This window comes from Mchenga conophoros, linkage group LG19 (assembly GCF_057382185.1).
Source record: "Mchenga conophoros isolate Kocher_MC1m ecotype Shallow Benthic linkage group LG19, M_conophoros_male_GT1.1, whole genome shotgun sequence".
Taxonomy (NCBI): Eukaryota; Metazoa; Chordata; class Actinopteri; order Cichliformes; family Cichlidae; genus Mchenga; species Mchenga conophoros.
In genome coordinates this window covers 5,311,318-5,339,128 of record NC_140544.1, presented here as the reverse complement: position 1 = coordinate 5,339,128, position 27,811 = coordinate 5,311,318, and the positions used below count along the sequence as shown (strand labels likewise).

Here is a 27,811-nt window from a genome sequence, read left to right as displayed (position 1 = left end):
AGCTGAGGAAAAAAGCATGTAAAGTTTACATTCAGTGAGCAGGAAACTTTGAACTGAACTACAAGAAGTGATTGGAATCAGGAAACTGATTTGTGCTTTGATACTGAAGCGTCCATTCAAAGAGCCATTTCAGCTAACATACATAGTATTGGAAGACTCCTTTAAATCTTTGAATTCAGGTGTTTTTATCACTGTCACAGGTGTCAACAAGAAGCTCTCTGAGGGTGCAAACCTCCGCAGTTCGCTCTCCTGGCAGTGTTGTATTTTCTATATACTCATGTAGTTTTCCTTGTACTCTTTAAACTTACGTTAAAAAAAAGTCTAAGTGCAGGCTTTTGTTATTTGCCCTATTGAAACCCATTTTAAAATACGTGATGTAATTTTGACTAGAGCTATTTTTTATTTATTTATGTGGGTATAGTACATGTGTAGCATTTGTTTCATTGTTTAGTAAAAGTCCTTTGAATGTAATAAATATCAAGGGAAAAAACATTTTTGATCAAAACTTTATTTTGTTTGTACCCCCCCAAAAAAAACGTATTCAGGAACATTGTACATGTATCCACGGTGGTTAGGGCACCTGACAAGTATGCGAGGTGTTCCGGGCATGTCTCACCGGGAAGAAGTGGGACAGACCCAGCGTTGTGTACACGTTCTGACCTCATTCCTTTCCACTCCAGCGTCACTAAAAACAGCTCCATCATCACCCCATGTTGACCCACCTGCCTGGCTCTGCCCCTTGAGCTCATTGCACCAACCCTTCCCTGCAGCTGAGCCAGGGACCACACCGTCGCCACAGATATGGAAATGAAAGTTACAGGAACTCAGACCTCGGAAACTTACGTAAAGTGGGTGTAGTGCATACACGCCTCAGTACAGTATGTGTACAGTGGGGAAGTGGCTTTGACTTTAACATGGGTAAAAAGACATTCAAACAGTTTTAGGAAAACAATTAATCTTTTTTATGCTTTTAGCCACCACAGCTCAATAAGGTTCTTTGAACTCCTTTTAGGTGTCAAAAAGCAAAAGATAATTGATTCATTAATGCTTGTTTTGGAAGATGAGTGCAAAGGAAGCTCTCACTGAAAACAGAGAACCAGACAGGAAGCCCAGCGAGAGTATCCCAGACGGATGTTTATTATTCTGACACTACAGTTTAGGTGTGCAACTGCAAAACAATACATGAGTCAGTGTGGGAATCCAGTGCTGTGTCATACCACTGCTTCAACAATACAGTAGAAATTGAAAACATTCCAGCAGAAAAAAAATAGAAAAGCTTTTCTAGTGGGTCCCATTTATTAAAAGGATCCAAAGTTTGAGCTAAAGGTGAGATTGATGAAAAATTAATTCAGGTGAAAAAAGTCTGAAGGTTGTGTAGATAAGTGAAAAGATAAAAAACAATTCTATCACTCTCCGAGAAATGACTTCCATTTCTTTTTGAGTCATCTCGGACGCACTATGCAGAATCAAATACAAACCAAAGGATAATTTTAATAAATGAGGCCCCTCTGTCCTGCCCACCCATCCCAAGATTGGCGCGTTTGTGGTTTTTCAGTCAGATGGCACGACAAAGAAGACGGTGCTTCATCAACATGCTTATGGGAGCAGTTGCAGTTTTGTGAGTGGGGATCATTGAGAAGGGAGAGAGAATGGAGGATCAGAAGGGTGAAGGTGGAGGAGACCCAAAATGACAAAACATAAATAAATAAATAATAAAACGAAAAAACCAAGGTGCTCATAGGAAAAGGAAGTGAGACAGAGCAGGACTTCTTACCAGGTTCAAGGCAAAAGATACAGCAAAGGGACGCTTCCAAAAAGTAGAGAAAAGCAAAATATTTTTTTCAGAAATAAAAAGAAAAGAAGAGAGAAGGGAAAAACTTCCATCCCTACTCCAGAAGAAATTCTCAGAGCACAGAGAAGGGACAGTATTTGGAGTGGGGGTGGGGTTGGAGGGGGGTTTGTACATTCAAGCGGCAAAGCCGAAAAATCCTGTGCTGAAAGGTGTGTGTGTAGGTGTGTGTGTCTGTGTGTATATAGGCCTCAGATCACAGAGTTGCCCTTCACTCGCTTGTCAAATTAATAAGAACGAGGACGCTGCTGTTTCTCCTCAGACAAGCCGTAAAGTTTCAGGTAAATTCGCTGACAGGAAAGCTCTCAAACTCGATCCAGTGCTGCAAGTTCTCCTGTGAGCCCCCTGTCCTGCACCTCATCATGTACTGCAACTACTCAGGGGATGATTTTTATGTCTGAGGACAGAATAGCAGTATTGCTAATGCAAAATTTAGGGTTACTTCTTCAAACTTATCTTACTTAGCACTTCCAAGGTGCTCACAGTCTTGTCTTAAGACTTGCTGCTGCGTGAAAAACAGACAACCAATTGGAAACCAATATTTTGAAGTTTGCATCCAGGCCAAGACTTCCTGTTCCGTCTGCTGATCATTGTTTGCATTGTTTACAAAATGCAAGTAAGTTTTTAAGAACTTGCAAAAAGCAAAACCATCATTAAATGGCAGCTGATGGTTTCTAAACTGCATTTAAGGTGCATTTAAGATGCAGCTCATCTTATGCTGTTGACTCCATGTTTACCTGCATAAAACCAGACTGTGCTCAGACCCTCAGTAGGTCTGTAGTACCTGGACTATAAGGAGACTATAAAAAGTCAATATGTGTCTGTTTATAGAGAACACATCGACCAATACATGATTTTTAATGAAAAATTACAAAAAGAAACCTTCATGGTGGATTGATCTGATTAGCACTTTTGCAGCGGTTTGGGTTGACACTCTGACCACTATGAATCACACATTCTCTTCCTGGTAAAGCTAAATTTTAATGACACTGTTTATTTTAATTTGAACTCCATTTGGAACGAGTACAAACATGACTGTGGAGGCCGTTTGAGTACAATGAACTCACTGTTGCGTTCACCAGAGCAGTTTGAGATCATCTTCCATTTTTTTTAGCTTTGTGACATAGCCCGTTATCCTTCAGCCGTCAGGAGATGGCTACACTGATCATAAAGGGATGGACACAGTCAGCAACAACACAGGTAGGGTGTTGACATTAACATGATGCTATATTCATACTAAAGGGCCCAAAATGTGCAAAGAAAATACCCCCTACACCCTTCCACCACCACTATTAGCCTGAAATATTCATACAAGGTAGGATGAATCCATGCTTACACCTACTCCAAGGTTCAATGTGTTGTCCATTCAGAGATGTTTATCAGCATACCTGGGTTGTAACAAGTGATTATTACTGTTGCCTTTCTATCAGCTCGATATAGCTTGGCCATTTTTCTCTCATCAGCAAACCCTAGTAATGGCTATGTGGGAAACTTTCAGTAGATCAGCAGTTTCTGAAAGCCTCAGACCTGCGCGTCTAGCACCAACAAACTCGTCACTATCAAACTCACTTAAAGTCAAGTCAAGTATTTATTTATTGTCATTGTCAAAGAACAATGAAATTGCGTTTGGGGCTTCCGTACAACCCGTAAATAAAAATAAAATAAAATAATTTAAAAAAAACAAAAACACCTTTCTTTCTTATTCTGATGCTCACTTTGAGCTTCAGATGGTCGCCTTGACCATCCCTATGTGCCCACATGCATTGAGGATCCGCCATGTGTTTGGCTGATTAGATATTTTGTTAATAAGCAGTTGAACAAGTGTATCTAAAAAAGTGGCATTTAAGTGTTTATAAAATACATTCTTTAACCCCTCGCATTGAAAAGCAATGCTACTTAGTGACAGCAAGAGATCCTGAACAAGTCAGTTATAAATGAAACCAAGCTGTTTATTTGGGGTATGAATAATGTGTTTTTTTTTAATAAAAATACACATTTTAGTTCCATATTTGATACATTGTACTCTTTGCTTAATGGATATTTATTCTAACACATATTTTATTGCACTGAATAATTTTAAGAAGACATTTTTGAATCAATTATAGGTGATGTTCTGGGTGAAAAGTTGACCCTAACGTGATACTTTTAGGTTAAGGAAGTACTCTAATTCTTTTTTTTTTTAGCACGTGCTGTATTTGTCTGTGAGGAAAATCTTTCCGTCAGGTAGAGAAAAACAGCATATGATATACTCCAAACACGAGTATGTGACATTGATCTCATGTCTTTTTGTGAAAACATATTAGACTCCTCCATAGCCACAAATGTAAGGAAATGATCCCTTTAATGTCTTAAAATGTTTCTAAGGAGTTTGTCTTGTATTGTGGCTTTATTTTTGTTATAAATTCTAATATGATAACATCCGACAAAACACGTCATTCAAATTCTCCCTAGACTTAAAGAAGAGAAAAAGTCTGGGATGTTTGGTACTTTCTGAGAGCTATTAAGTAATTAATTTTACTGCTGCACTCACTCCTCCTCCTGCTGTGTCAGTCAGTGATTTCTTAGTTTCCCAAAAAGCTTTTAACATTTCCATAGAAGAGTCTTTGTTGGTAGCTGAGCGTATGGTGGGGGTAAAGCCACAGTGAGTCATGCCCAGTTGGTCAAACTACAAAACCCTTTCACACACTACCATCTGCAGATCCACAAACATTAATGACCGCTGTGTATTTTTGTCTTGTACTATGTTACTGTGGCTAAATAAGCTTGTTTGGTAGGTCTCACCGTACACAATGCAAAGTGTGAACAAAACCAGATCTTAAACTGAATTTCACAGCTTCAGTTGGAGAACTTTGAATATACGCAAGCCAATATGTGGAATGTAGCATTTAACTTGAGAGTTTTGATGTTTTCAAGATCTCTTGTCCAAAGCTGAAGCAAGAGATCAATGTGAAACCCCCCTGATGGATATACTTAGAATAATTACTATAATATCTCGCTTTGTGTGATATTGACTCCAACTGTTAAGTGACGTGAAGCACACTGGCATGTTTTGCACTACACACATACATTGGTAGCCATCATTGAAGATGATTTCTACAACAATCACTGGAGCCAAGTTGACTGAAAATGCTGCTGCGTTTCCCCTGAGCAAGGCACTTGCTGCTGATTCCAGCAGGGGATCTGCTTAGCAGCCTGAAGCACAGAGTATATGGCCCGCCGTGGCAAGTGACCAAGTGTGAGTGTAAAAAAAGATGTTGGTAGAGGGAATGGGCCTGTGCTGACAGGATGAATTTCCAATTTAAATTAAATGTTGTCATTTGCATAACTGCAGCCATTAAAACTGTATTCTTTCCAAATTGAACAACCTGATTAGCATGTCGTGACAGAAATCTAATGTCTAACTCGGACTACTGTGATTTTATGCCAATTAGCATCATAAAGTTATAATTTCTTATTATTTTTCTGCCTGTAGAGAACAGAGAGAAATGAATCTGAATGAGCCTTCACACCTATAATCACAAGAAATGGCAGGAACATTCAGAATAAATGCTTCGTTTTTGCTGCACCAAAAATGACAATTGTTTTGGTGAAGTTTCTCCAGAATAAAAATCAAGAGTTGTAACTGGGCTCATTAAAATTATAGCAAAACATCCCTTAATTTGTTATTTTTCAAGCATGGGTGTCAGTCAAGATCAGACAGCACAATATATGTCTTTTGAAATGGTCACTATATCAGTTTGTGCAGTCATGATGGTTTAAATTTCTGCTGTGAATCCTAACGGCACGCAAAGGGGGCAGAGATGAGGTGTGAGAACAGAAAGAAGACATGGTGCCAATAGCACCACTGAAAGGCATCTAGGTTCTGATTTGTTAGAATTCTATTGGTCACTTCTACTTTACAAATCAAGCAGTGTACATTCATCCATAGAGTAACAATTGATTACATTTCATCACTTTCTAGACTACATGTTTTATGTCGACAATGGAGGGCGATCGCTTTGGAACTTGCATGTATCTCCTTGGTGTTGCCTAAGCTACTAATTTGTCTTGTCTGTAGATTTCCTGGATCAGCAGTGTGACATTCTGACAGTCAATCAAGTTCAATATGATGCATTAGTCTGGTTAATGTGAATCCAAAGAGGTAAGACTTGTTCCTAACAGCCTCCTGGAAGACATCTTTAGGGTTTGTACTCCTATTTGTTCACATGGGAGATGATAGAGATTATCTATGCTTATCAGAAGCTCAGCAAAGATGTAAAGCGAGGCTAAATATTGAGAGGATTGATTTTAATATGATATAGAAATAATTGTATGCAGGTTCCCTCTAAGGACTGATTTAGCCTTCAGCAGCAGGAAATCTACAAGAGAACTTGTATGACATAACCATAAATCCCTTTTAACCCTATTTCTAAGCTTGGGTCAACAAAGCCTGGATTGACTGAATGGCTTGGAAGGTTATGGCATAGGGTTAAAAAGTGTTTCTTTTTATGTCATTAGATTTCTTGCAGAAGCAGTTTCCACACCCATCCACTCTTTTGACAAAAACCTATAATGGAGTATCTCTTTTTTTTGTCCTGTCGCCCTCCCTTCACTCCCAACTGGTCCCAGCAGATGGCTGTCGCTCCCTGGGCAGAGGAAGCAACATCCAGAGGTTTCTTCCTGCTAAAAGGGAGTTTTTCCTTCCTACTGTCGCCAAGTGCTTGTTAGAAGATACTTTGCAGCAGCATCAAAACAGGTTCTTGTGTTTAAACCAAACCATTCACTGTGCAGAGGACAAACTGCAAAATCCTCAGTTTTGAATCTAATTCTTTACTTTTTGGCATATTTACTACTGTTAACTATTTAACTTACTATTCATTCAGCTATTCATTTGATATAACCACCAGAAAATAATTAAATGTTTATAAAACTTTCATGATGGCTACTGTACATTTGTGTTCTTATCATTGTCTTATTAAATATGATTCTGAGAGTGTGTGTGTGTGTTTTTTCAGGGAATGAGCGCTGGTAGGAGGAGGGACATTGTCCAATTCACAGAGGACCTGAAAAGACTGTGACTTCTGACAAACCAACTGATCTGCCTTGTGTGAAGAAAAGGTCTTTGCGAGCCTTCAGGGTTCACACCACGAGACGCCTTCACACTGCATGTGTATGCATGAAGCAAATGTGTCACTTCTCACACGTGTATTTGTAAGCACTGCGGAGCATAAAACTGCTCCTTCACATGCAGATTTTTTACAAAAAATTATATCATAGAAAGTACACTATTCCATTTTTATGACTTGCTAGCTTTGAGGCAAAGCTGTTGCTGCTTAGTTAATGGAATTCAGAGCAGGCTTCAGAGAGACGCTAGCTGGTTAAGACTGCCGTGTGTGTTGCTGGGGCCGTGGGATTACATGTCACTGTGCTGAGTGGACTTTTGCGTGAACTGTGTTATTTCCCCAAAGCCTTCTTGTCACCCCAACTTTACCCAAAAGTGCATTCTGCCATCCCTGATTCATGCAGAGGAATGGAACAAAAACCCCCAAAGAAAACTAAACAAAAAACATTATTCATCAACGAGATTACAAAGGTACAATATTCTGGCAGCGTACCCGAGTGATGCATAGACACAAGGAGGGCTCAAACAAAACAAGCATTTTTCAGGGTTTACATATCAAACTGAGGCCAAGGGCATTTCTGTAATCAAAAATAGAAATCAATGATCATTATTATTATTATTATTATTATCATTATATATATATTAGAAAAACATATCAGAAATTTCCCTCCCTGTTTTAACAGATGCTGATCCTCACATCCGAGCATCTCTGTGGCGAGAGAACAGAATCACACATCTGCTTCATCTGACAGGCAAAAGAAATGAAACAAAACCTCTGTCCCCTTATAACTTTTCTATGTATAAATAATCCATGCACAATCCATCTGCCTGTAAACCCTTTGAGATATTCAATGTTTATAGTGCTACTAGTATGCAAACCCTGAATGTCCACATAGTAAATTCATCAATGAAAAATATTTATATGTACAGTGTAGCTCAATAAAATGTCTCTTTGAATCTTATTTGCATGCAGTCAACTGCATAATATACAGGCAATAAGTACGTTTAGTAGTTGTTTCTTTGGCAGGCCAGAATCCAGCTGGACATGCATAGAGAGGTATGTACAATCAAAAAGAAACCAGAGTCCGGGTGACTGGAGAGTAAAGACTCTCACATCACCTGGAGACAAAAAAAATCAGTGTGCAAACAAGAAGCCAGTTTTTTTTTTTTCAATTTGGAATTGAGACCAGCGGTGTACGAGAGTCCAAGAGGATGCCCAAAAATGAGAGTAACCTTGAATTGATAGAGCTAATGTTAATATAATCTCTGTTAGTCCAGTGCGCACTCTGCACCGCTGGTTCAGCTCTCTTCAGAGCCCGTCGTCTTTCTCTGAGTCTGGAGAAACGGGCCTGGAGACGGTGAAAATGTCTTGCCGTTGTATTTTGGTTTTGGGCGTGGCAGAGGCAGGTGGCGCCCCCGTGGACGGCTGTCTCTTATCCGACAGCAGTTTGATAATTTCAGCTACCTGACTCTCCAGGGCGCCCAGACGGCCTCCCAGAGTCTGGATGTCCCCCCGGAGCTCCATCCGGGTCTCGTGCAATGCAGCCTGCAGGGCCTGTTCCGGTATGGGGCAGAAAGAGTGAGGGGACCCCACTCCTCCGGGAAGAGGGCTGTGGAGAAGTGGGGTAACTGCCGCTGGGGTCCGCGGCTCCCCTGCCCGGTCGATGCGCAGCTCGCTCTTAGTGATTCCACTGTCACAGGAGTCCGTCTTGCGAAGTGGGTTGTTGCTGGAGACCCCACCTTCCTCTCCATCCCTGCTCCCCCCTGTTTCCCGACCTTTACCGTCCTGAGAGAGCATCTCCACGGAAACAGCTTTGACATTGTTGTTAAGACCCTCCTTCCTCGTCTCCGCCGGAGCCATGTTGTTTTTGAGGCGCATCCAGCCACTCGCCTTGGCGGCCGGCTTTCCAAGCGCAGGGCTGGTGCTAACTTTGAGCCTGACAGTTTGCTCGCTGCCCCCTCCAGCAGAACTGGGCTGCAGCTCCATGATGTCACAGTTGTTCTGCTTTGCAGGTGCCTCGCTGGGATGGCCGTAAGCCAGAGAGCTCTGCATGGGTGTGACCTGAGACACAGTCAGAACGCTGCTGCTGGGTGGAGCCCCGTTCTGCATGGAGGTGAGGGGCCGCTGCAGGGTGAGCGGCAGGGAGTGCTGCAGACTGGAGTGGCCGAGCTGCAGGGTGTGAGGATGCAGGTGCTGGTGGTGCTCCACCTGCAGTTGGTTCTTCTCCAGGTCTAGTTGCGAGGCAGCTGCGGCTCCTTGGTTGCGGAGCTCCTTCTGCTGCTTGAACTTCTGGAAAAGCTTCCGGACAGGATGGTCCTGTGGGATGGTGAGCTGTACCTCGTTCTTCGCTCGCTGTCTCTCCTCCTCCTCCTTCTTCACCTCACTGATCTTGCGGAAAATTATCTGCGGGGGAGGAGGGATACACATAAATAAGCAAAATGCAGCTTATCAGCAAACATCATTTCATATGAATGCTATGAATAGTAATTCTGTCTCCGGTGCGCCCCGATGAGCATTGCACATAATTCATCAGAGATAAAAGCATTTTTCTACAACAAGAAGTAAACAAAGATTTATTATTATTATGGAAATCTGACGGTCTGTTTTAACATTTTTCACTTAAGAACACATGACACATTCTTTCTGCAGTGCACTCAGGTACTGCAAAATGTAGCTGACTTCTGGACAGTCATGTTAAATTATCCATCAGTGCTCCTACACCTCGCCTGTATTATTCAGCCTGGCGCCAGGCTCTCTTCTGGCTCCTCTTACACCCTAATTACATTGGAAATGACAGAAATCCCTGCCAGGCAGTCAGCCAGCCGTCCAACTGGTAATTTAAGTGTTATTTTTGGTTAAAATAACGGTGCCCAATGGATGGGGAGCCGAGTCGCTGTTTGACTTAAAGATGGAAGCGAGGGGAAATCGCTTACTTCGCTGCCCAGCCATAATCGACCCAACTGACCACATCTAGCACATCTCCTAAACTCCTTCCATTCATCCACCCATACTTCCTGCTCGTCCAACCTGCTGCCGAGAGCTGCTGAGCCAACCCAAGCTAGAAGCTGCTCTGAGCTAGAAGAGAATCTGTGGTGGGAGTGGGGAATGCCTTATGTGTCACTTCATATCTCCATGTCTACCTGGAGGCATAAGCTGAAAGATTAGCACTTTTAATTAAATGAATTTTTGGCAAGAAGAGTACGATTTGATAAAAAGTAAATGAGAAGCTATCACTGGTGGGCTTTGTTCTCTTACTCATTACCTTCTGACAAAAACAATGAGTCCACTGTTGCTGAATACAAATCAGGAGAATCTCTGTCACAGCTGAGCTGATGATACATGATGTGATCGGATCAAACATGATGAACCGTCATTGCTTCATATCAACTAAAGCAGTAAATGTTCCTTCCTATTATCATGATATGCATTGCAGATGTTATACAAAGTGCATCTAAACAGTGTGATTAAAGTGCTTCATCTGGTAAAGTGAAAGGGATACTGAGTGTCAGCTGAAATTAGATTAAATGTCAGCAGAAGTGAAAGTGCTGAAAGGAATTAGTGTCAGATAACTGTCAAGTAAAACAGAGGTTTCTTTCATCACAGTCCAAACTAACTCCCCCAGAAGAAATATCTGGAACAAATATATTTTTGCCTTTTGTTTGTGTAGATGAAATGTTTCACTGACGCTTCTGCCTGTTCAGTCAATTTACCGATTGAAAATGCTGGCCACAGGGACAATCTCAGCCAATCCTCTTAGAAAACTTCACATAGAGCTTAGTATTTGAGTTGCTTTAGTGCACCCACAGTGGCTACTACCTGCAAGCCCCTTTACAACCCATCTTGGCCCCAACTCCTCCTTTTAATGAAGTTTTTAACTAAAGCAGTGTCTTGCTGCTGGTCCTAGAAGAATGCCACCAAATTAAAAAGAATTAAATGAATGATAAATAGACTGGCTCTTATTATGCTTTTCAACTCGAGCAAGTCATGGTTTAATCTTGCCCAAGGACACTTTGGTATGTAGACTGAAGCAGCCAGGAAACAAACCACCAACCCTCCAATTAGTAAATGACCCACTCCACCCTTAGTGGTTATTTACAAGCTTAAATAACCACTGACTGCTGATTGCTCACTGATTGTCCTGACTGAAATCACATTTTTGATTGGTTAACTGTTAAATTACAGTCTTCTGGTTTAGAAGCTTTTTTTTTTTTGCGCATCCAAATAAGCTGTCAGTGCCCAGCATTAAGCTAAATCTGATTAGGTCTAGAGCAGTTTTTAAATTTTTTTAAATGCCATTTTACTGGTAATAGGGGCTGAAACTGGTAAGTGATTCAACAGGAAAATCCCTAACACCGCAGGTTATTTAAGCTGCAATCCAACGCCTTGTTAATCGTGTCTGCTCTGTTCAGTGTTGGGGTTTTGCTGCTGCTCTGGGTGGGGAAGTCACATAACAGACAGTGGTGATGAAAATAACAATCCTTTTGACTGCAGTGGCCCAAGCTGAACCACAGCTTCTTTAGTTACAGCGACAGCATCTGTTCCATTATATCAGGGACTTTTTCACAATAATAATAATCTTATAGTGTTTTTTTCCCCTTCAAGTTCTCTGTGTTTCTGTTTCTGTTTCATTTGGGCATTAATATTTAATCTTTGCACACTCTTGTTGCTGACTATCGACCCTGAGGCAGGGATGCTCACTTCACCAAGAATTTCCTGTCTAATTATACAAGTCGTTCCTAAACTCACAGCGTCTTTTCAACCAATCAATCAGCCAACTCTTGATTTGAACTATATCGTTGTAGGGTCTTTACCTTACAATGTAAAACGCCTTGAGGCAGTTGTTGTGGATTTCTGCTTGACTAGTTATACCCGAGACTCAAAACTGACTCAAACTTATCAGCTGGTTATTGCCAACATATGGCTCACACAAACTAACTCTGCTGTCACTTTAGGGATGAACTACTGAACTTTGAGTACTGACAGGACTCAACATTACTGGTTTCTTGGAAGAAGACATGACAAAGATAATATTGATAATAGTTTGTGGTTAAATACAAAGTGTCGGGTAACCAGTGTTGGGTGTAACGCATTACATGTAATGCATTACTTTAATTGCATTACATTTTTCAGTAACAGTGAAATAACGGATTACTATTAAATTCAGTCATTTAAATCTTCTTTTATTCATTTTTAATTATGTTGTTACTTGTGTTACAAAGGTTATCCAGTTATCTGGCCGAGGAATAAAAAATAAAAACAAAACATCAAACAAACAGCCTTTTCCCCCTGCGTAAATGGGTTACAGTCATTTGATTTCAGTTTGTGTGCAGGGCTACAGCTTTTGAGTAGAGATATGCACATTACTTGTATTTTTATAGCACAGAAGGACAAGAGCTTAATAGTAAAGTGGAAACTGCATCCAAGACAGAAACAAATGGATTTTACTGATAACAGAACATTTGCACAGACAGCATGCTAACGCAAAGCTAGCCAAGAACACAGAGGGATTTTAAAGCTAAGTGTATGCCGACCCCCAACCCAGCAGGCAGAATCCGAACTTAAAACAGGTATCAAAAGTAGTGATGAGTCATTTGTGTTTCTAGAGTATGAAACAGTGTGACGATCCTATCTCTTTGGGCTGATTTTCAACTGATTTTCAACTTTGCTTTAACTAAACTAAAACAAAGACTAGTTATGTTCTCATTAGAATTGGGATTCAGATTACAGTCCCACAGACTAACACAAGGTTTGCATTGTTAACTGATAATTACGAAACGGTGTGTTTCAGCTCATTTTAAGGACTAATGAGAAAGTAATATAATGAGTAGTGTAACAAATTACTTTCTCCAGTGAGTAGTTACGTAACATACTGCATTACGCTTAAGAAAAGTAATGATACATTGATTTTCTGGAGTAAAAATCCCAACACTGGTTTTAACATGTAGAAACATTAGATCCAAGTTCTTGTCTCTCCTTTTTGCATCTCACTTTTTTTTAAATCAGGAGGATTTAAATTTTTGTGTGAAGAGTTGGTTTTTAAATACCACATAAATGTCAAATACATTTTTTATATGGCTCAGAAGTAGAGACAAATCCTCTTACGGTAAACATGTTTCAACTAAATGAAAAAAATGAGATCTATTGTGAAACCGCCAGATTATCTATAACAACTGAACCTGAACCTCATGAGTACTATTATCTGTGTAGACTTTAGTTTTCAGATGTAAAACGCAGTTGTATTGCCAGATAAGAATACACAATGGAGAACAATGGGCTTTGTTTAGTGCCAACATTATTTTTGCAGTGAGTATGTTTAAACAATAGGTGCAATAACTAAGGCGTTGGCTAGCAGCCATGCTGCTACTTTTCTCAAATGAAAATAAAGTTGAAGATGCTAAACACATACCGTAATTTATGACGGTGTTACAGACCTGGTGTGAACTGTGGTTTTGCTTGTGGGGGTGTTTTGCTCACTATCCTGCTTTATGCTTAATTTATGGTACTGCAATTGTGCCAGTTTGCATATGCACTGGCCTACAGAGAGCCAGTGGAAAGAGGTTTTCAATCAATGCAAACATGTGTAGTATGCTGAATGCTGATGACCTTCAGCTCTTTGTATGTTCTAACTTTGCTCTTCATCACAGCACAAGCAAGCGTACCCCACAGACATATTGTATTGCATATTTTTGACACTGCCCCCATCTGACAGCAGACGCGCTCTGCAGACAGACAAGCAGTCTGCAGCTGCCCACGCTGCCAATGCTCGACCACTTCTGAAGCCCTGTAGGTACTAGAGATGGCACGATACCACTTTTTTATGTCCGATACTGATATCATAAATTTGGATATCTGCCGATACCGATATGAATCCGATATAGTGTTTTTTAATCAACAAAACTGTTTTTTAAATATCTTGCTGCATTTTGTATAAGTTCATACTCAAGTTTAAAACAACAACTACACTAAAGCTATTCTGTTATACCTGTATGCAAAAAAAAAAAATAAATTCATAGTTCAGCAATACTGATCAATGTAATAAACTTAAACCTGCACCATCCTCCCTATTCTGGTATTTTAAAGAGTACTTAGCATAAATATTAAGCAACCTAACTAATAGGGTTCCAACTCCCAGCAACAACAAAAATAAAAAAAATAAAAAATAGGGAACCACCCCTCACGCTCCACCTCATGATGCTTAATCGACGTAATCAACCTTAATTTGATGCAGTGTGAAAAAAAAATGCACAGAAATCAATTATTTTTCAAGAAATATTAAATAGATTCAACATCTTTCTTCAACAAAATTGCAGACTGCACAGATGGTACCTTCCCAAAGTAAAAAGTACTATAGCTTACTAGGGTATATATATTAGACTTAATAGTCACTATATACAGTAATTGACTTCTATTCATTTTACATCAAATTAAAACTTTGGGTGTCAGATAATTATTTATTAAAAGCTAGACATTTTAAATGAGAATAAGAAAGAAAAGTATGTCTTTGTGCCCCCTTTTCCCTGTTAATGCCCTATCGGCCCCCCTGGCTAAACTTTGCTAGATCCGCCCCTGCACAGTTACCAGCGTCAGCTACATAGAAAAAGATCCTGGAGTAGAAAGTAATATTAAATACATTCTAACAACAGCTTATCAAGCTTAAACGTGCTGCTGTTGTTCAGCCGCTGGTTTCCTCTTTCTGGTGCAAAGTGGGCCAAAAACAAACCAGAGAGACGGACTCGCGACAGAAAAGCCGATCAGCTGATCATTAAGCAGTTTCATGATTGAAGTAGCAGCCGGAGAGGCAGTCGCTCCATATATCGTTTGTTAAGCTTAACGCAGGAATGCTTTACAAACATTCAGAGATGGACTTACACACTTTCTTTACTTCTCTTGGGGATAACTTTGTCGGAGATGAAATGCCAGGTTGCTAGCAAAGCTCCACATGCTATCCAGACCACCAACAGGTCCCGCATGCCACAGCCGCTCTATCACGTGATGCATACTGCTCCGACGTGCTAACGTTCTGAGGTGAGTTACGGCGTGTTGCAAGTTTTGTGAGGTGCTTTCGTGATATTTAATGGATCGGATTACATTTTTTATTTTTCTCCGATATCCGATCCAGTAATTTAGGTCAGTATCGGACCGATACCGATACGTAATATCGGATCGGTCCATCTCTAGTAGGTACCGCCCTGAGATTTCACTCAGTGATTAGGAAAGCGAGTACTTAAGGTCAGGGAGACAAATGCTCCGGGGCCAGAGTGACATTTTCTTGGCAGAGTTTGAGCTGTGTGTTTGTGGCATGGAGTAGGTGGAATGTGTTTTTGCTAACTTCTTGACTGATTTGTGTTTTGACCAATGTTCTTTTCCTAAAGTAATGATAACAGCTAGTCTGTCTCTTTTATTTTAAGTATTAATAACAAAAAGAAAAACCTGTTGAAAATGTCTGAGTTGAAAAAGAAACATTGGTATTTCCACAGTCACGGCAGAAGGTTTTCATCACAGCATAAAGATGTTTGCCAGTATCATGGATGCAGTCGATGACCTGATTACGTCTACTTTGAAAATCGGTCCAACATGAAAGAACTTGTAGTTTTGGCCATTAATCCATTTCAGAGTCTGTTGCATCTCCTCACTAACAATGTCTGTTAAATTCTCCGTGTTCTGGTGGTGTCTGTGAGGTTGATCTGACCTCTTTAAAGTGAAACTTTGTGATCCCTGGAAAAAAACAAAAAATGTATTCCATGTTTTGCTTTCCCAGAAATTTTAAACGTGAACCTGAGGGTTTTTCTTAAAAATGTATGACTCCATAACCTTAACAGATATTCAAGGTTTCAAGGTTTTTGTAGACTATTACCCCCACCCCAACATCTTTTCTGACCTAGAACAGCCCTAAAAATCCCTCTCAGTAATTTTTATTCAGATCCATCAGTATAAACACTTTGCCTGCTGGATTTTTAAAAGAAACAAAACTGGTTGGGTTTACACAGTTGTTGGGTGGCTCAGTGGACCTCAGGATGATCGCTCTGACTGCATACACTAGAGGGACCTGACTCATTTCTCACCTTTGACCCAAAGCTGACCCAATTATTCAGGCCTTCTGCCTGCTTGACAGCCAGCACTTACATACGAAGCCTCATTTGGAGTCTGAAGTGGCTGTCCTCCACGACTCATGTACAGAATATAACTAGGAGTTATGAGGAATGCTGCTGAACGGCTCCCTCTCAGCATCATTCCGAAGTAAGAAGTCATAAGGAAAGGGAAGACAGATAAATGGGTTTCTTGTGAACCACTGGGCTGAACAGCTGTCAAATTAATGCAGGGATTACTGTGAACCTGACGTTCCAGTATGATTACTACAAAGAATACAAAAAAGTGGAGTGTGAGCTCTGCTGTGCAGCACCACAAAATCTTGGCAGATTGGTTTTGGCTTTGGATTTACTGCATGAAAAGTTTGAGATGACATTAAGGCTAAAATGATGAATCCTATTATATCATTTATATGTAAGACCTTTGATTACATAAAACCTTTCAGCTCAGTGTTTGAATAGATTCTGAAATTAGTGCTTGTGTACTTCATTTGAATCAAAATGTTTGTTCATGTCTAGGAGTGAAAGGAATTGGATTTGATTTCCTCCCTTTGGCGAGTAGCGTTTTCACAAGCTTTTTAAAAGCTTTCCAAATTCACCAGCAGCGTATTTCAATTAATGATTCTTTCCTACTGGCTCTTCTTTTTTCATCTTTTCAATCTCTCGACCTGATGTGTCTCTTAGAGCTTCTCCTTTGTGCTTCATTTGTAAATATAAAATAAATGGGACACGTACTACGCGCAGCACTTGTGTTTGTTTAAAAACAAAAAAACAAAAAAATTATCTGGATATGGTCAAACAAAAAGCCAAAGTAGACAGTTTTTAAGCTGATAATCAGGCCGAGATGCCTTTTCCTTCTTCATAAAGACAAAAGTTGTGAAACTTTGAGTTGTTATTACCTTCATCACAAATCCTCCCTGCTATGGGAGGCTGCTAACAAAGCTTTGTTATGGCTAGTATAGTAATCTGTCATTAACCCATAAGTTGACTTTTTAGCAACCTGCACACAAGCTTCAAAACGCTGATTAATAATTTAATACACAACAACTCTGGTGCACCAGATTTATTTTATTCCTGATTTTCTCCTGTTTTGTTATAACCTCGGCCAGGCTCTGCCTTCTGAAATGTATTTTTCAACAGATAATGCAATGAAGCTGCACAAAGCACAGACTTTGCAGGAACAAGGATTTGTATTTTGCATGACAATTTTTAATTCTTAATTTCTCCTGGATTTCAACATCTAATATTTGTGCAAGTAGTTAGGTACAGACACAGTGCAGCTGTAGGTGAATGGTAGAACGGCTGCTTCCTGTCTCTTTCATTCTCTGCTTTTGCTGAGAAACTATTGTGCTACTTTAAAAAGGTGTTTGTCCCAAAAACGTATTAGTGTGTGTGTGTTTGTCACAGAAGGTCACAAGTATGAGCTCTGCAAACATACTCTCAAGTCCATTTTCTCCTTATTGACTAATTGACTGATCAGCTAATGTTACAGCACCAGTCAAAAGGTCAGTAGGACCTGAAATTGCACATTGAAATAGTCTGATGTTACCACCTTTCCACAGGATAATCACTTTGGCGGCAATTATCTGAGAGCTGATGTCCATTAAGTCCGTACGGTCCTTTCATAGTCCGCCCACAGTACACTGGAAGCACTGCTGGGTTCCCCTGAGAGCTTCATATGCAAATTTGAGGATTCATAGAATGAAAACATAGAAGGGCACTGAGACAGTCTGGCTGCTTCTCTGGCTCGCTGCCTTAAGTTGTTGCTGCTCATGTTTGTTATGAATCTGATTTCTTAAAGGCCGACTTCCCTCAGTTTGGCGTTCCTGTCTTTTTTCTCTTTGCTCATTTACTGATCTATTCATCTGAGATTGAAGGTAACCATCTAGTTATTGTCGCTTACTGTCAGGTAGTGGAAGTGGCTGCTTCCATAATTACATTGTGCCATTTCAGAAAGGCTAAAAAACTGTAAGACATATAGACACGTAGAAATATCACCCCAGTGATATATGAATGTTAAATGAACTTGTACAAAGTGCAGAGGCGAGGGGACCGTGACTGACTATTATGGCACAGGTCCAGTGTGTCCCTGCACAGCAAATCCAGCATGTCCAAATTAACACTGTCGGATTTGATTTCAACACTATTAAAGTGTCTATATGGGTCCACACCAGAGAGTGTTAATTTAACTCTTTTTGGAGAGTTGGTACGTTAACTCTGATTTAGTGTTAAACACCAAATCTGTCTGGAGTTGATAATTTAACACTTGGTGTTAAGAGTTTATATATTAACTCTCAAAGAGTATTTTAGTTTAACTACGTAAGAGTTATCTTCTAATTCATTCTAAAAAGCGGGAATTTTACTGTTCTGAACTTCTAGAAATTTCTTTTGGAAATAAACATTTACTAAAAAGACGCAATGGTTTTTGAAAAACATTTATTCTGAACTGTGCACCACAATTTCAAAACATTTTCTGAAAGATGTAACAGTATACATGTTCTCACTTTCATTAGAATTTTGTTTATCAAAAGGTCTGACATGGTAAATGCAAATAACAGCATTCTCAACACTTATTTCTTCAATACAATATGCATGTCCTTCATTCATCCCTTTGTGGAACTTCAACGCACTTCTGCTCTCCCCCATATTCCATCTTCACAAGCATACCCTGTGTGGAGATTGAATAAAAATTAGTTGGCACTAATTAATGGCACAAATAATCCAGTAATCAATTGCAGCACAGTAAAAAAAAAAAAAAAAAGGAATCCTCTTTGAGCCATTACTTGTTTAAAGTATTTTCCCAAAAGACAAGGACACAGGCAACAGGTAATACTGAACTAAATGTAAAACCTCAACCTTTTTCATTTTTACCTAAACCGTGTGCACAAAACTCTGGAGGGATCTATGCTAACGTAGAACCCAGTCAGGACGTCTGCTACTGCTGTTTGCTCGTTTTTTTTTATGGGCGATCGTTTTTAGGCTTCAAGTAGCACCATTATACCAACATTTCACATTCTAGACATTGTTTTAGGTGTAGTTGACCAAAAGTTTGACTGAAAATTCACATGCAAGCTTTTTTCAAGGCTGTGGTATTTGCCCGCAAACAATACCTTTCAGCTAGCTAAAACAGAATATTATGCTATCACCGAGCAACATGGCTAATGCCTTTCACACAGCTTTGTCTCAACTCCAAAGAGCCACAGAAGTAAAAGCTAATAGAAATAATTGAAACAATCTTTGAAAAAATGACTTACCAAGCATGGCAAACAACTCAAATATGTAGAGCAAAATGTTCTGAAACGGCTTCACTTCAGCTTCGATTGGAGCCGTGCTGGGGGCGGAGTCTGTGAATTTACTCTGTTGGTGTCATAGCCCCTGTAGGAGTTCAGAGTTAAGAGGTCAAGAGTTAATGTTTCCATTGTAACACCTCCAGATTTGACATAGAAACACTCATTTTTAACACTCGATTTTAACTACTATCATTTTACACCTCAGAGTTACATTAAAAGAATGTGACTCTACTTAGAGTAAAATTAACTCTACTTTTGCAAGAAGACTATTAACACCAAACCATTTAACACTTTTGAATTTGCTGTGTGTCTTTACATAGGAGCCAAATCAACACAATAACTCTGGTGAAACGTTTCTAGAGAGGTGGAAGCGACCTGCTTTTGGCTCATACTAATGGCTCATTAGTAAAGAAGTTCCTCTGCTCTTCTGCTTGTTTTGTGACTCCCATTAACACAGCCCTGGTCAACAAATAAATACAAAAATGGGCAAAAACGTAAAAAATAGAAATGCTTCAAAATGCATGTTTAGTTTAGAGGATGAAAGCATCATGAGTAGAACCAGATTTGCATTAACGGAAAAACTTAAAGGCCAACTTGGAGTCATCTCTTTTGTGGCTACATGGTTGGGTTTAGTGGTCTGCTCCACCATCGCAATACATGTACAGCCAAATGTAAATACCAGCCTTCCCAGTTGAACAAATAATTCAGTTATGGGGGACAAATATGGGGAATAATAATGGGTGGAAAATAAATATATTAAACTGGATTACCTGTTGAACAACATGAACCAGTCATTAAGCTTCATTACCTCCAGTCTTTTTCAAATATTTTATATTAATCATCCATGAAATATAACCATGCTTATTGTTTTAACAGTGACACTCAAGGTCATTTTAATTGTTTTGAATCAAACAACTGATGTCAGGTAGCCGGCTTATTAATTGCTGGCTAGTTCAACATCTGCACAAAGCAAATGTTAGCATTCATCTCAATGCACAATTTTCTACTCAGTAGCAGCATTATCATTACCTTGGTTAAAACTAGTCCAACATTTAAAAATAAAAAATATTAAAAAATGGTCCCTCAGCAAACTGCACAACATCAGGGTGAAAGAAAGCTGCATTTTTGCATAGTTTAGGTACAATGAAGAGAGAGTGTTAGAAAGCAACATGGAATTTAGATGGTGAACAAGCTCGTGTATTAAAGTTTTCTTCCTCCATTTTATGCTAGCTATAGGGCAGAGTGAGGTTTCAATTCTGTATTGAACTACAGTAGAATTGTTGAAGAGCTGGACTTGAAGTTTGTGTTGGATCATACTGTCATAACGTCTGTGTGACAGGCAGGATTTGGACTCAGTTGCAGAACACGGCAGACAGAATGTCAAAAACAGCTTTAACATTACACTCAAGCAAAATACAAAACAAAGGAATCCAAAAATTAGAGAAACACAGAGCAGGAACATAAACCCAACCAGGAGGGAGGACGCAACAATGAACAAAAACAAACTGACAGGAGACATCTGGGAGGACAGCTGAACCTAACTGAGAAAACGAGACAAGGGATGCAAAACTAATTAAAAAGCACAAGAGACCAGTGACTAACAAAATAAAACAGGAAGTGACTGAACACAGGAACAGAAATGCAGACTTGACACAGAACAGAGGAGGGCAGGAAAAACAAACTCTGAGGATAATAAAAGATTAAAAAAGGAGACTGAACCAAGACTAAAAGTAAAATCATGAAATGAAATAAGAATACAAATAAATACTCAAACTGGCAGAAGTATAAATAAATAAATAAGCAGAAAGATACAAACTGCACATTTATCAATAACTGAACTTGAAATGATCCATGATACAAACAAAAAGAAGCTGGTTGCCATCACTACTTTCCAAACCAACCAAACCATTAAAGGCAGTGAATTCTCCCCAAAATAACCATGAATGAAGACACAAAATACTGTACATATATTATAATATTAACACACACACAGCAGCCCTGCAGTAGTGTTGCTGCAGGATTACTGTACATGGACTGAGAGTGACCGAAGCTTTTGTTTCATGAATTTTGTCCATGTGGCTGAAAACAATGAGCAGACCACTTTTTGGTGGCAAATCTCTCACAGAGCACAGTTTAGTTTCCCCAAAGTTGATGAGCATCTGCATGCCATTCTGTACCCCACCTCCACCCCCAGCTCCTCCTTCCATGCTGCATCTGACTTAATCAAAGTCAACTCTGCTGTTGACGCTGGCACTCTTCTATGTCCAGCTCTCGCTGCTGCTCTCCATGCCTCTACCTTTCCACACGTGCCCAATGCAGGGCAGAGAGCTCCGAGGAAAAAGCCATTTTCTTTTGACTGTCTGGCTCCTGAAACTCATGTATTTTATGTCTCTTTATCAGTTACATCAAAACTCTTCCTTCTACCTCATGCATCCAAAAAGATTTCAGTTTAAACCTCTAACCAGCTGTAAACTCTGTTAACCCACAGGGCTGAATGGAGAGAGTTTTATGATGCAGTTTAAATTAGGACAGAATGAGCAGTGTCATTTTAACAAGTCGTGTGCGGCGATCTGCTTGATAATGAGAAATGCATCCTCAGACAAGTGACTGAATCCAGTTAGCTAAAACAGAAATGGATAATCACATTTGAAACATGCGTATGCCTGTGTTCTCTGCAGAGGTGCTCGAAGCATCTTGGCACCAAAGATCTATTTGGGAATTCAAAGTTTTAAAAACAGTTTAAATAGAAAGTGTATTTCATGACTATTTCGAAAGAGAGCACAGAGCTGGAGCGGGACTCACATCAAATGTGACATTGTGTTTGCGAGCTGTCCAAATGTACGTCAGGCTTGTTTAAATATTCAAGAGCAGAGCTGAGCAGAAGGAGAGTGTCAGGGTTTATTTAGGGGTTCGCACAGAGATGCTGGTTGGGCTGAGTAATGTCTTCATTTTACTCAGGTCATGATATTCTGACTGGAGGGGAGGAACGAAATAGCAAACACTGCACACTGAGGAGGAAATGTGAAGAGGACAGATTACATAATATTAAATGCAGTAAGTGTCTGATGTGTATAATATTTAATGCTGTATGTATGAACAGAATAAAGTGCTATGATCTTATGCTCATTTCTTTTTTGTCTTTTATAAGACCCTGGCCACACAATACAGCGGTGCTAAATATGAAAGGATAACAAGAGGAAAATGTGGACAGGACAAAAGAGACATGACAAAACAAAAAGACAGAGAAGACAAGAGAAAGAAAATAGTAGAGTGGAAAATGGAGAGAATGGGATCAAAGAATAAAGTAGTGAGGGCAGATAAATTAAAGCTGAGCAGCAACAGGAAACAACATACGTCATTAAGAAGATGGACCCAAAGAAAGCGAGGACCTGAAATACTAACAGAGCAACATGACACAACAAGAAAAACTGATGATCCAGAAAGAAAGGAAATAGATGGGCCAGAGAGTGAAAAATAACACTGTACAGTTAATTACGCTGAGAAAGGTTAGACAAAGCGGGAGGAAAAGAGCACACCACTTGCAAAAAAACAAAAACGTCATTACAGGAAGAATCTGTAATTGCACACATAATATGGCATACATAGAGTATATGAGAGCCTTCACTGCAGTGTGATTAAGCTTAGAGAAAGGTCATGTTTACTGCTAAATATATGATACATATGTTTATTGTCTTTAGAGGTAGGTGAAAAGATTAATGTCAGGCTTTTTAATACAAAGCTACAGCTTGCATAAAGACTAATGATGGCAAAGGAAATGCTGACTAATGCTGTTGTACTTACAATAAGGATGAAACAAAAAGCTTTTATGCATCATTTTTAAAAGCAGTTATTGTACAGCTGATGTTTGGAAGACCCCCTAACACCTAGTGTGTCATATTTGATGCATAACTTTGTGACTTTGTGACACGGGGAATTTCAATGAAGAGGTCATTAGAAACATTATTGATATACGCCACATTGCGCATCATGTGTTAGAACATCCTTGTACTTGTATATAATAACAGAAATGTCAGTAAAAGCTTTTAGCAATTGCTTTAAGATCATTTTCTGCAGTAACCTGTTTGGAAAAAGGTTTGACAAAGTCTTCGTGACTTTCAATTAGAGATTACCAAATGGGCTATGGATGTTAATATGAGGTACTTTGCAACATGTTTCTCCTGAAAATGCTCACATCTTGGAAATATATACTATATAAAGTAAAGATTAGCCTAAAGAAAGAAACAATGAAAAAAAAAAAAAACACGAGTAAATGAGGCGTGAGAGTGAAAGAGAAAATGACCAGGAGGAATAACAGACATTTCTGCCTCCTTATTTACCAAACTCAATATCAACTGTGGACCGTAAAGAATTTGCTGCAAAGCATTGTGGGTCATGATTACCTCCAGCCTCTCCCTTTCTCTGGCTACATATTATTATGAACTGATGTCACTCCTTTATCATTTTCACTTCACTCCTAAAGAAGAAATCTCTTTTTCTTTTTTTATCTAGTGATGGTTTCTCGTTTATGCAGAGCTGCCTACAGTCATGCGGCGCTCTCACTCACTCATTCGTCACTGTAATTGTTCAACGGGAAGCAGCTACGTGTGAACGAGGTGAGAGGCTGTTGTGGCAGAAATGACAGAGGAGGTCATTAGAGAGCGTGACTTGTTTATGTAACGGGTCAGACACATATACAGTACTGTGCAAAAGTCTTAAGTAGTCCCTCATTTCTGTATTTTTTCTAAATAGATAAAACAATTTACTGAGCCTAAACTCTCTTAAGCAAACTTTCTTTAAATCGTGTTCAGAAAAAGCTAATAGGCTTTTTTGAAAGGCAAGCCAAAGCTCTCCTTAGGATGTCGTCTGAATTTTGTTTGTTCTGTCAGGATGAGCCCACACTGCTTCAGTAATGCCGCAGCCTGGTCAGATCATCTTCCGATTTGCTTTTACTGTATTCCATCAGTTTTGACAGGATCTCCAACATCAATAGCTGAAAAACAGCTCTAAAACATAACTCATTTGGACTCATCATTCCACTGATTCTAATTGCTGGTCTTGAGTAATTTGGCATATCTCAGCCTTTCTCCATATTTCCTTTCCTTAAACAAAGCTTCAGTCTGCTTACATTTTGAGAACAACGTTTCTCTTTAATAAACCCAAGATTTCAAGCACACATGTTTCTTTTTAAGTTCTTAAAGGACAAACATTTGTTTTCCATGGCAGATGGCAGCCCAGCCTGAGTCCAATTATTTTGGACTCAGCCTTTGTAGAACCTGTTCCCTCCTCTGCCACTTAAGAACTAATTAAACAAAAAGATGGTCGCTCCTTCTACAGGACGAAAAAGGTTTCTTGGTTTTCCAATTACAATGTGTCAACTTTAATAAGCGGATAAAAACAAGCAAATTGAAAGTTTAATGATATGATCAGTGAAAAAATTGCACTACTTTGTTTTTCTTGAGGATGATCTCAACTGTGGAGATGTACTGCGCAGTATATCGCTATAGATATAAATATATCCACCCAATTTATCTGCCACCTCTTTCAGTTACAAGTTATTACACGCTTCTAAGCAGAATGTCAATAAGTCAGAAAGTTATATTCAGTTTATTTCTCTCTTCAGTTCCCAGAGTATCAAATGAAAAGTCGTTATTTTGTCCTCTCCAAGAAAAATCCAATTTGCCATGCTTTGGGTGTTATGAACATGCTATCTTAAGAAATAAAGATGATAGTATTGTTTAATCATCACTTTTGCAACACTCTTTAATGAAACGTTTCAAACAGTACCCCAGCCTCTTTTGAACAACAACACCAAAAAATAAGAAGATAATTGAAGGTCAGCACTTCAGTAAAAAGTTTCGTTTTTTTTATTAAAAATGGTAGACGACAGCATTAGAGCAAGTCTGCTGCCCTGTCTAAAGCAGAATGCATTTATGTTTGATTTTATTATTTAAATGTATCATACTTAAGATTTACACAAAACCATACCTGTTTCTGTCACTATAGTAGTCACCACAGTTTGCTGTGAGGATTATACCGACGGAAAAATGATCCAACATAATGAAGCTTTATTTTAATACTGGATTTGTCACTAATCCCTACTAGAAATACTACAAATGTTCTAGTGTTGGACAGTAGCGAACCAAGAGTAATGTGAACCAGTCAGCTTTTATAGAATCAGAATTTGTTACTGAGATCTGGGAGGTGTGCACTTTAGGGATGTGATATTCCACTGTCATATTAATGATATAGTGACACCATGCCTTTACGTTCCCTAGTGCGCACAACAATGAGACGAGACCAGACACGTCTGACTGCGAGAGAAAGCGTGTCACCTTCCGATGATGATTTAGCAAAAAGGGAGCTACTTCAACAACCTCCAGCAACGCACAATGCTTTGCAAAAAGAGCAAGAAAAGTTTTCCTGCTAAAGGAAATTTGTTTCATCACTTGAGGCAAAACTACAGTATCGAGCACAGCTAGGCTGTGAGGGCACGTGAGTAGGAGACAGTAGCAGCTGATGATGTGTGGGCCAAAACTAAACAATAAAAAGACTCCACCAGGCATCACCGGAGCACATGCTGGTGCACTCCATATGATAGGAAGAGCGAATAGTGGATGAAAATTACTAAACCAGTTAAACAGTGGTAAAGGCGGATGCACTGGAAACATGTTACAACATTCCAGGTGAAAAATAATTTTCAGTTTCAGTTTTATTATGTGACAATATTGTAAATTACGTTACTTTAATTTGAGATGTAATTACAATATATCGATAAGACGATACATGTGAATGTATCTAGGATACATCTAGGCCAACCCCTAGTCACCATCAGCTCTGTACAGTTTTGCAAACACATTGACATGTCTTGAAAGAAACAGAAATTCTTCACTGAACATCTGATTAACACTGTGGAGCATTTGAAGCATCCATCCATCCATCCATTCACTTCCGCTTATCCTTTTCAGGGTCGCGGGGGGCGCTGGAGCCTATCCCAGCTGTCATAGGGCGAGGGGCGGGGTACACCCTGGACAGGTCGCCAGTCTGTCGCAAGGCTAACACACAGGGACAAACAACCGTTCGCACTCACATTCATTTGCACATTCACACCTAGTGAGAATTTGGGTTATCCAATTAACCTATCCCCACAAGCTGCATGTCTTTGGATGGTGGGAGGAAGCCGGAGTACCCGGAGAGAACCCACGCAAACACGGGGAGAACATGCAAACTCCACACAGAAAGACCCCGGCCTGATGGTGGAACTGAACTCAGGACCTTCTTGCTGTGCGGCAACAGTGCTAACCACCATGCCACCGTGCTGCCCTTTGAAGCAAAGATGATAATATATATGGACATTTTTACCATCATAACTTGGTTGTACTAATAAGTGCTAATTTTGACATGAAATTTTAGGCATCTAAATTATTTTAGTTTGTTTTTACCAGGAGAAGATCAAACGTTTGTTCTCACCATACTGCACAATGAGATAACTTCTAATTGGATCCCTTCCAAACGTGTCCCATCTTTCTACACAACTGAATACGTTTGATTGGCTCTCGTCTTTCCGATATATTTTCATCTTGTCTTTATTCGTTGACAAAACTGTCAAAACATTTGATCATGTTTTGTCCTTGTGCATTCGTTTTTATTAATTATCTTGTTTTTGTCAGGGAAAAAAAGGTTGTTGATGTAAACAATGACAAAATTCACAGGTCAATAAAATTAGCACTGGATGGATGAATGGATAGAAGTTGGTAAAGACCAAAAACAAGGGAGTCCGATGGCTTTGCACGTAAATAATTGCTTATAGTGGATGGAGGTTTAAGTAATAACTGTTCACAAACATACTCACAATATTATCTTAAGATTTGATGCTGTTAACCCTCAATGTTGTGTGTTTTTGCTGCCTGAATTGATATCTGACCAAAGAAGCTGTCACTGGAGGTTACAAACTTACAGCATACATGCTCTCTGTCAGCTAACCTCATCATTTACTTGCAATAAATTAGACTCATTGAAATGATGATGACAATTAAAAGTATTTCTAAATTACCTTACTCTGCACTCTCATATAAAAACAATTTATGTAATTACCAGCAGGATATATATACATAAAGCCAAAGCCAGCTCAGCAAACTGAAACACATCCAAACCCTCCCATTACCATTGCCAGCTAGAAATCTGTCAGAGTCAATTATGCAAAGTAATAGAGCAATAAAACCTAGTTTAATTGCAATCGAGGCGTTTTTGCTTTCATCTCACATTAGCTGTATCTATACAATAATAACATTTATAAAAAAAAAGGTTTGAAGCAGCAGAAAGTGGCAGTTTAACAGCTCCTATAGCAGGCAACTGGAACCAGGATCCAAATGCAGATACAGCTGGTTAAGTAACAGGCAGTTTATGTAATTCAGGAATCAATACACAGGCTTATAGTTGGCAGGGTGTCAGGAACATAGAAGAGGCAGAGGCAGGTAAAGGGCACAT

The 27,811-nt window shown here is 39.4% G+C and overlaps 1 protein-coding gene across 1 annotated transcript in view; it reads right to left on the bottom strand.

Annotated features, from left to right (window-relative positions):
* Positions 1-1,022: 1,022 nt before the first annotated feature.
* Positions 1,023-27,811, bottom strand: part of kcnh5b (potassium voltage-gated channel, subfamily H (eag-related), member 5b) — a 206,470-nt gene continuing 179,681 nt past the window's right edge. Inside the window, exon 13 of the mRNA XM_085256476.1 lies at positions 1,023-9,354. Coding sequence (XP_085112602.1) covers positions 8,260-9,354 — 1,095 coding nt within the window. The 3' untranslated portion in view covers positions 1,023-8,259. The remainder of the gene's footprint in view (positions 9,355-27,811) is intronic.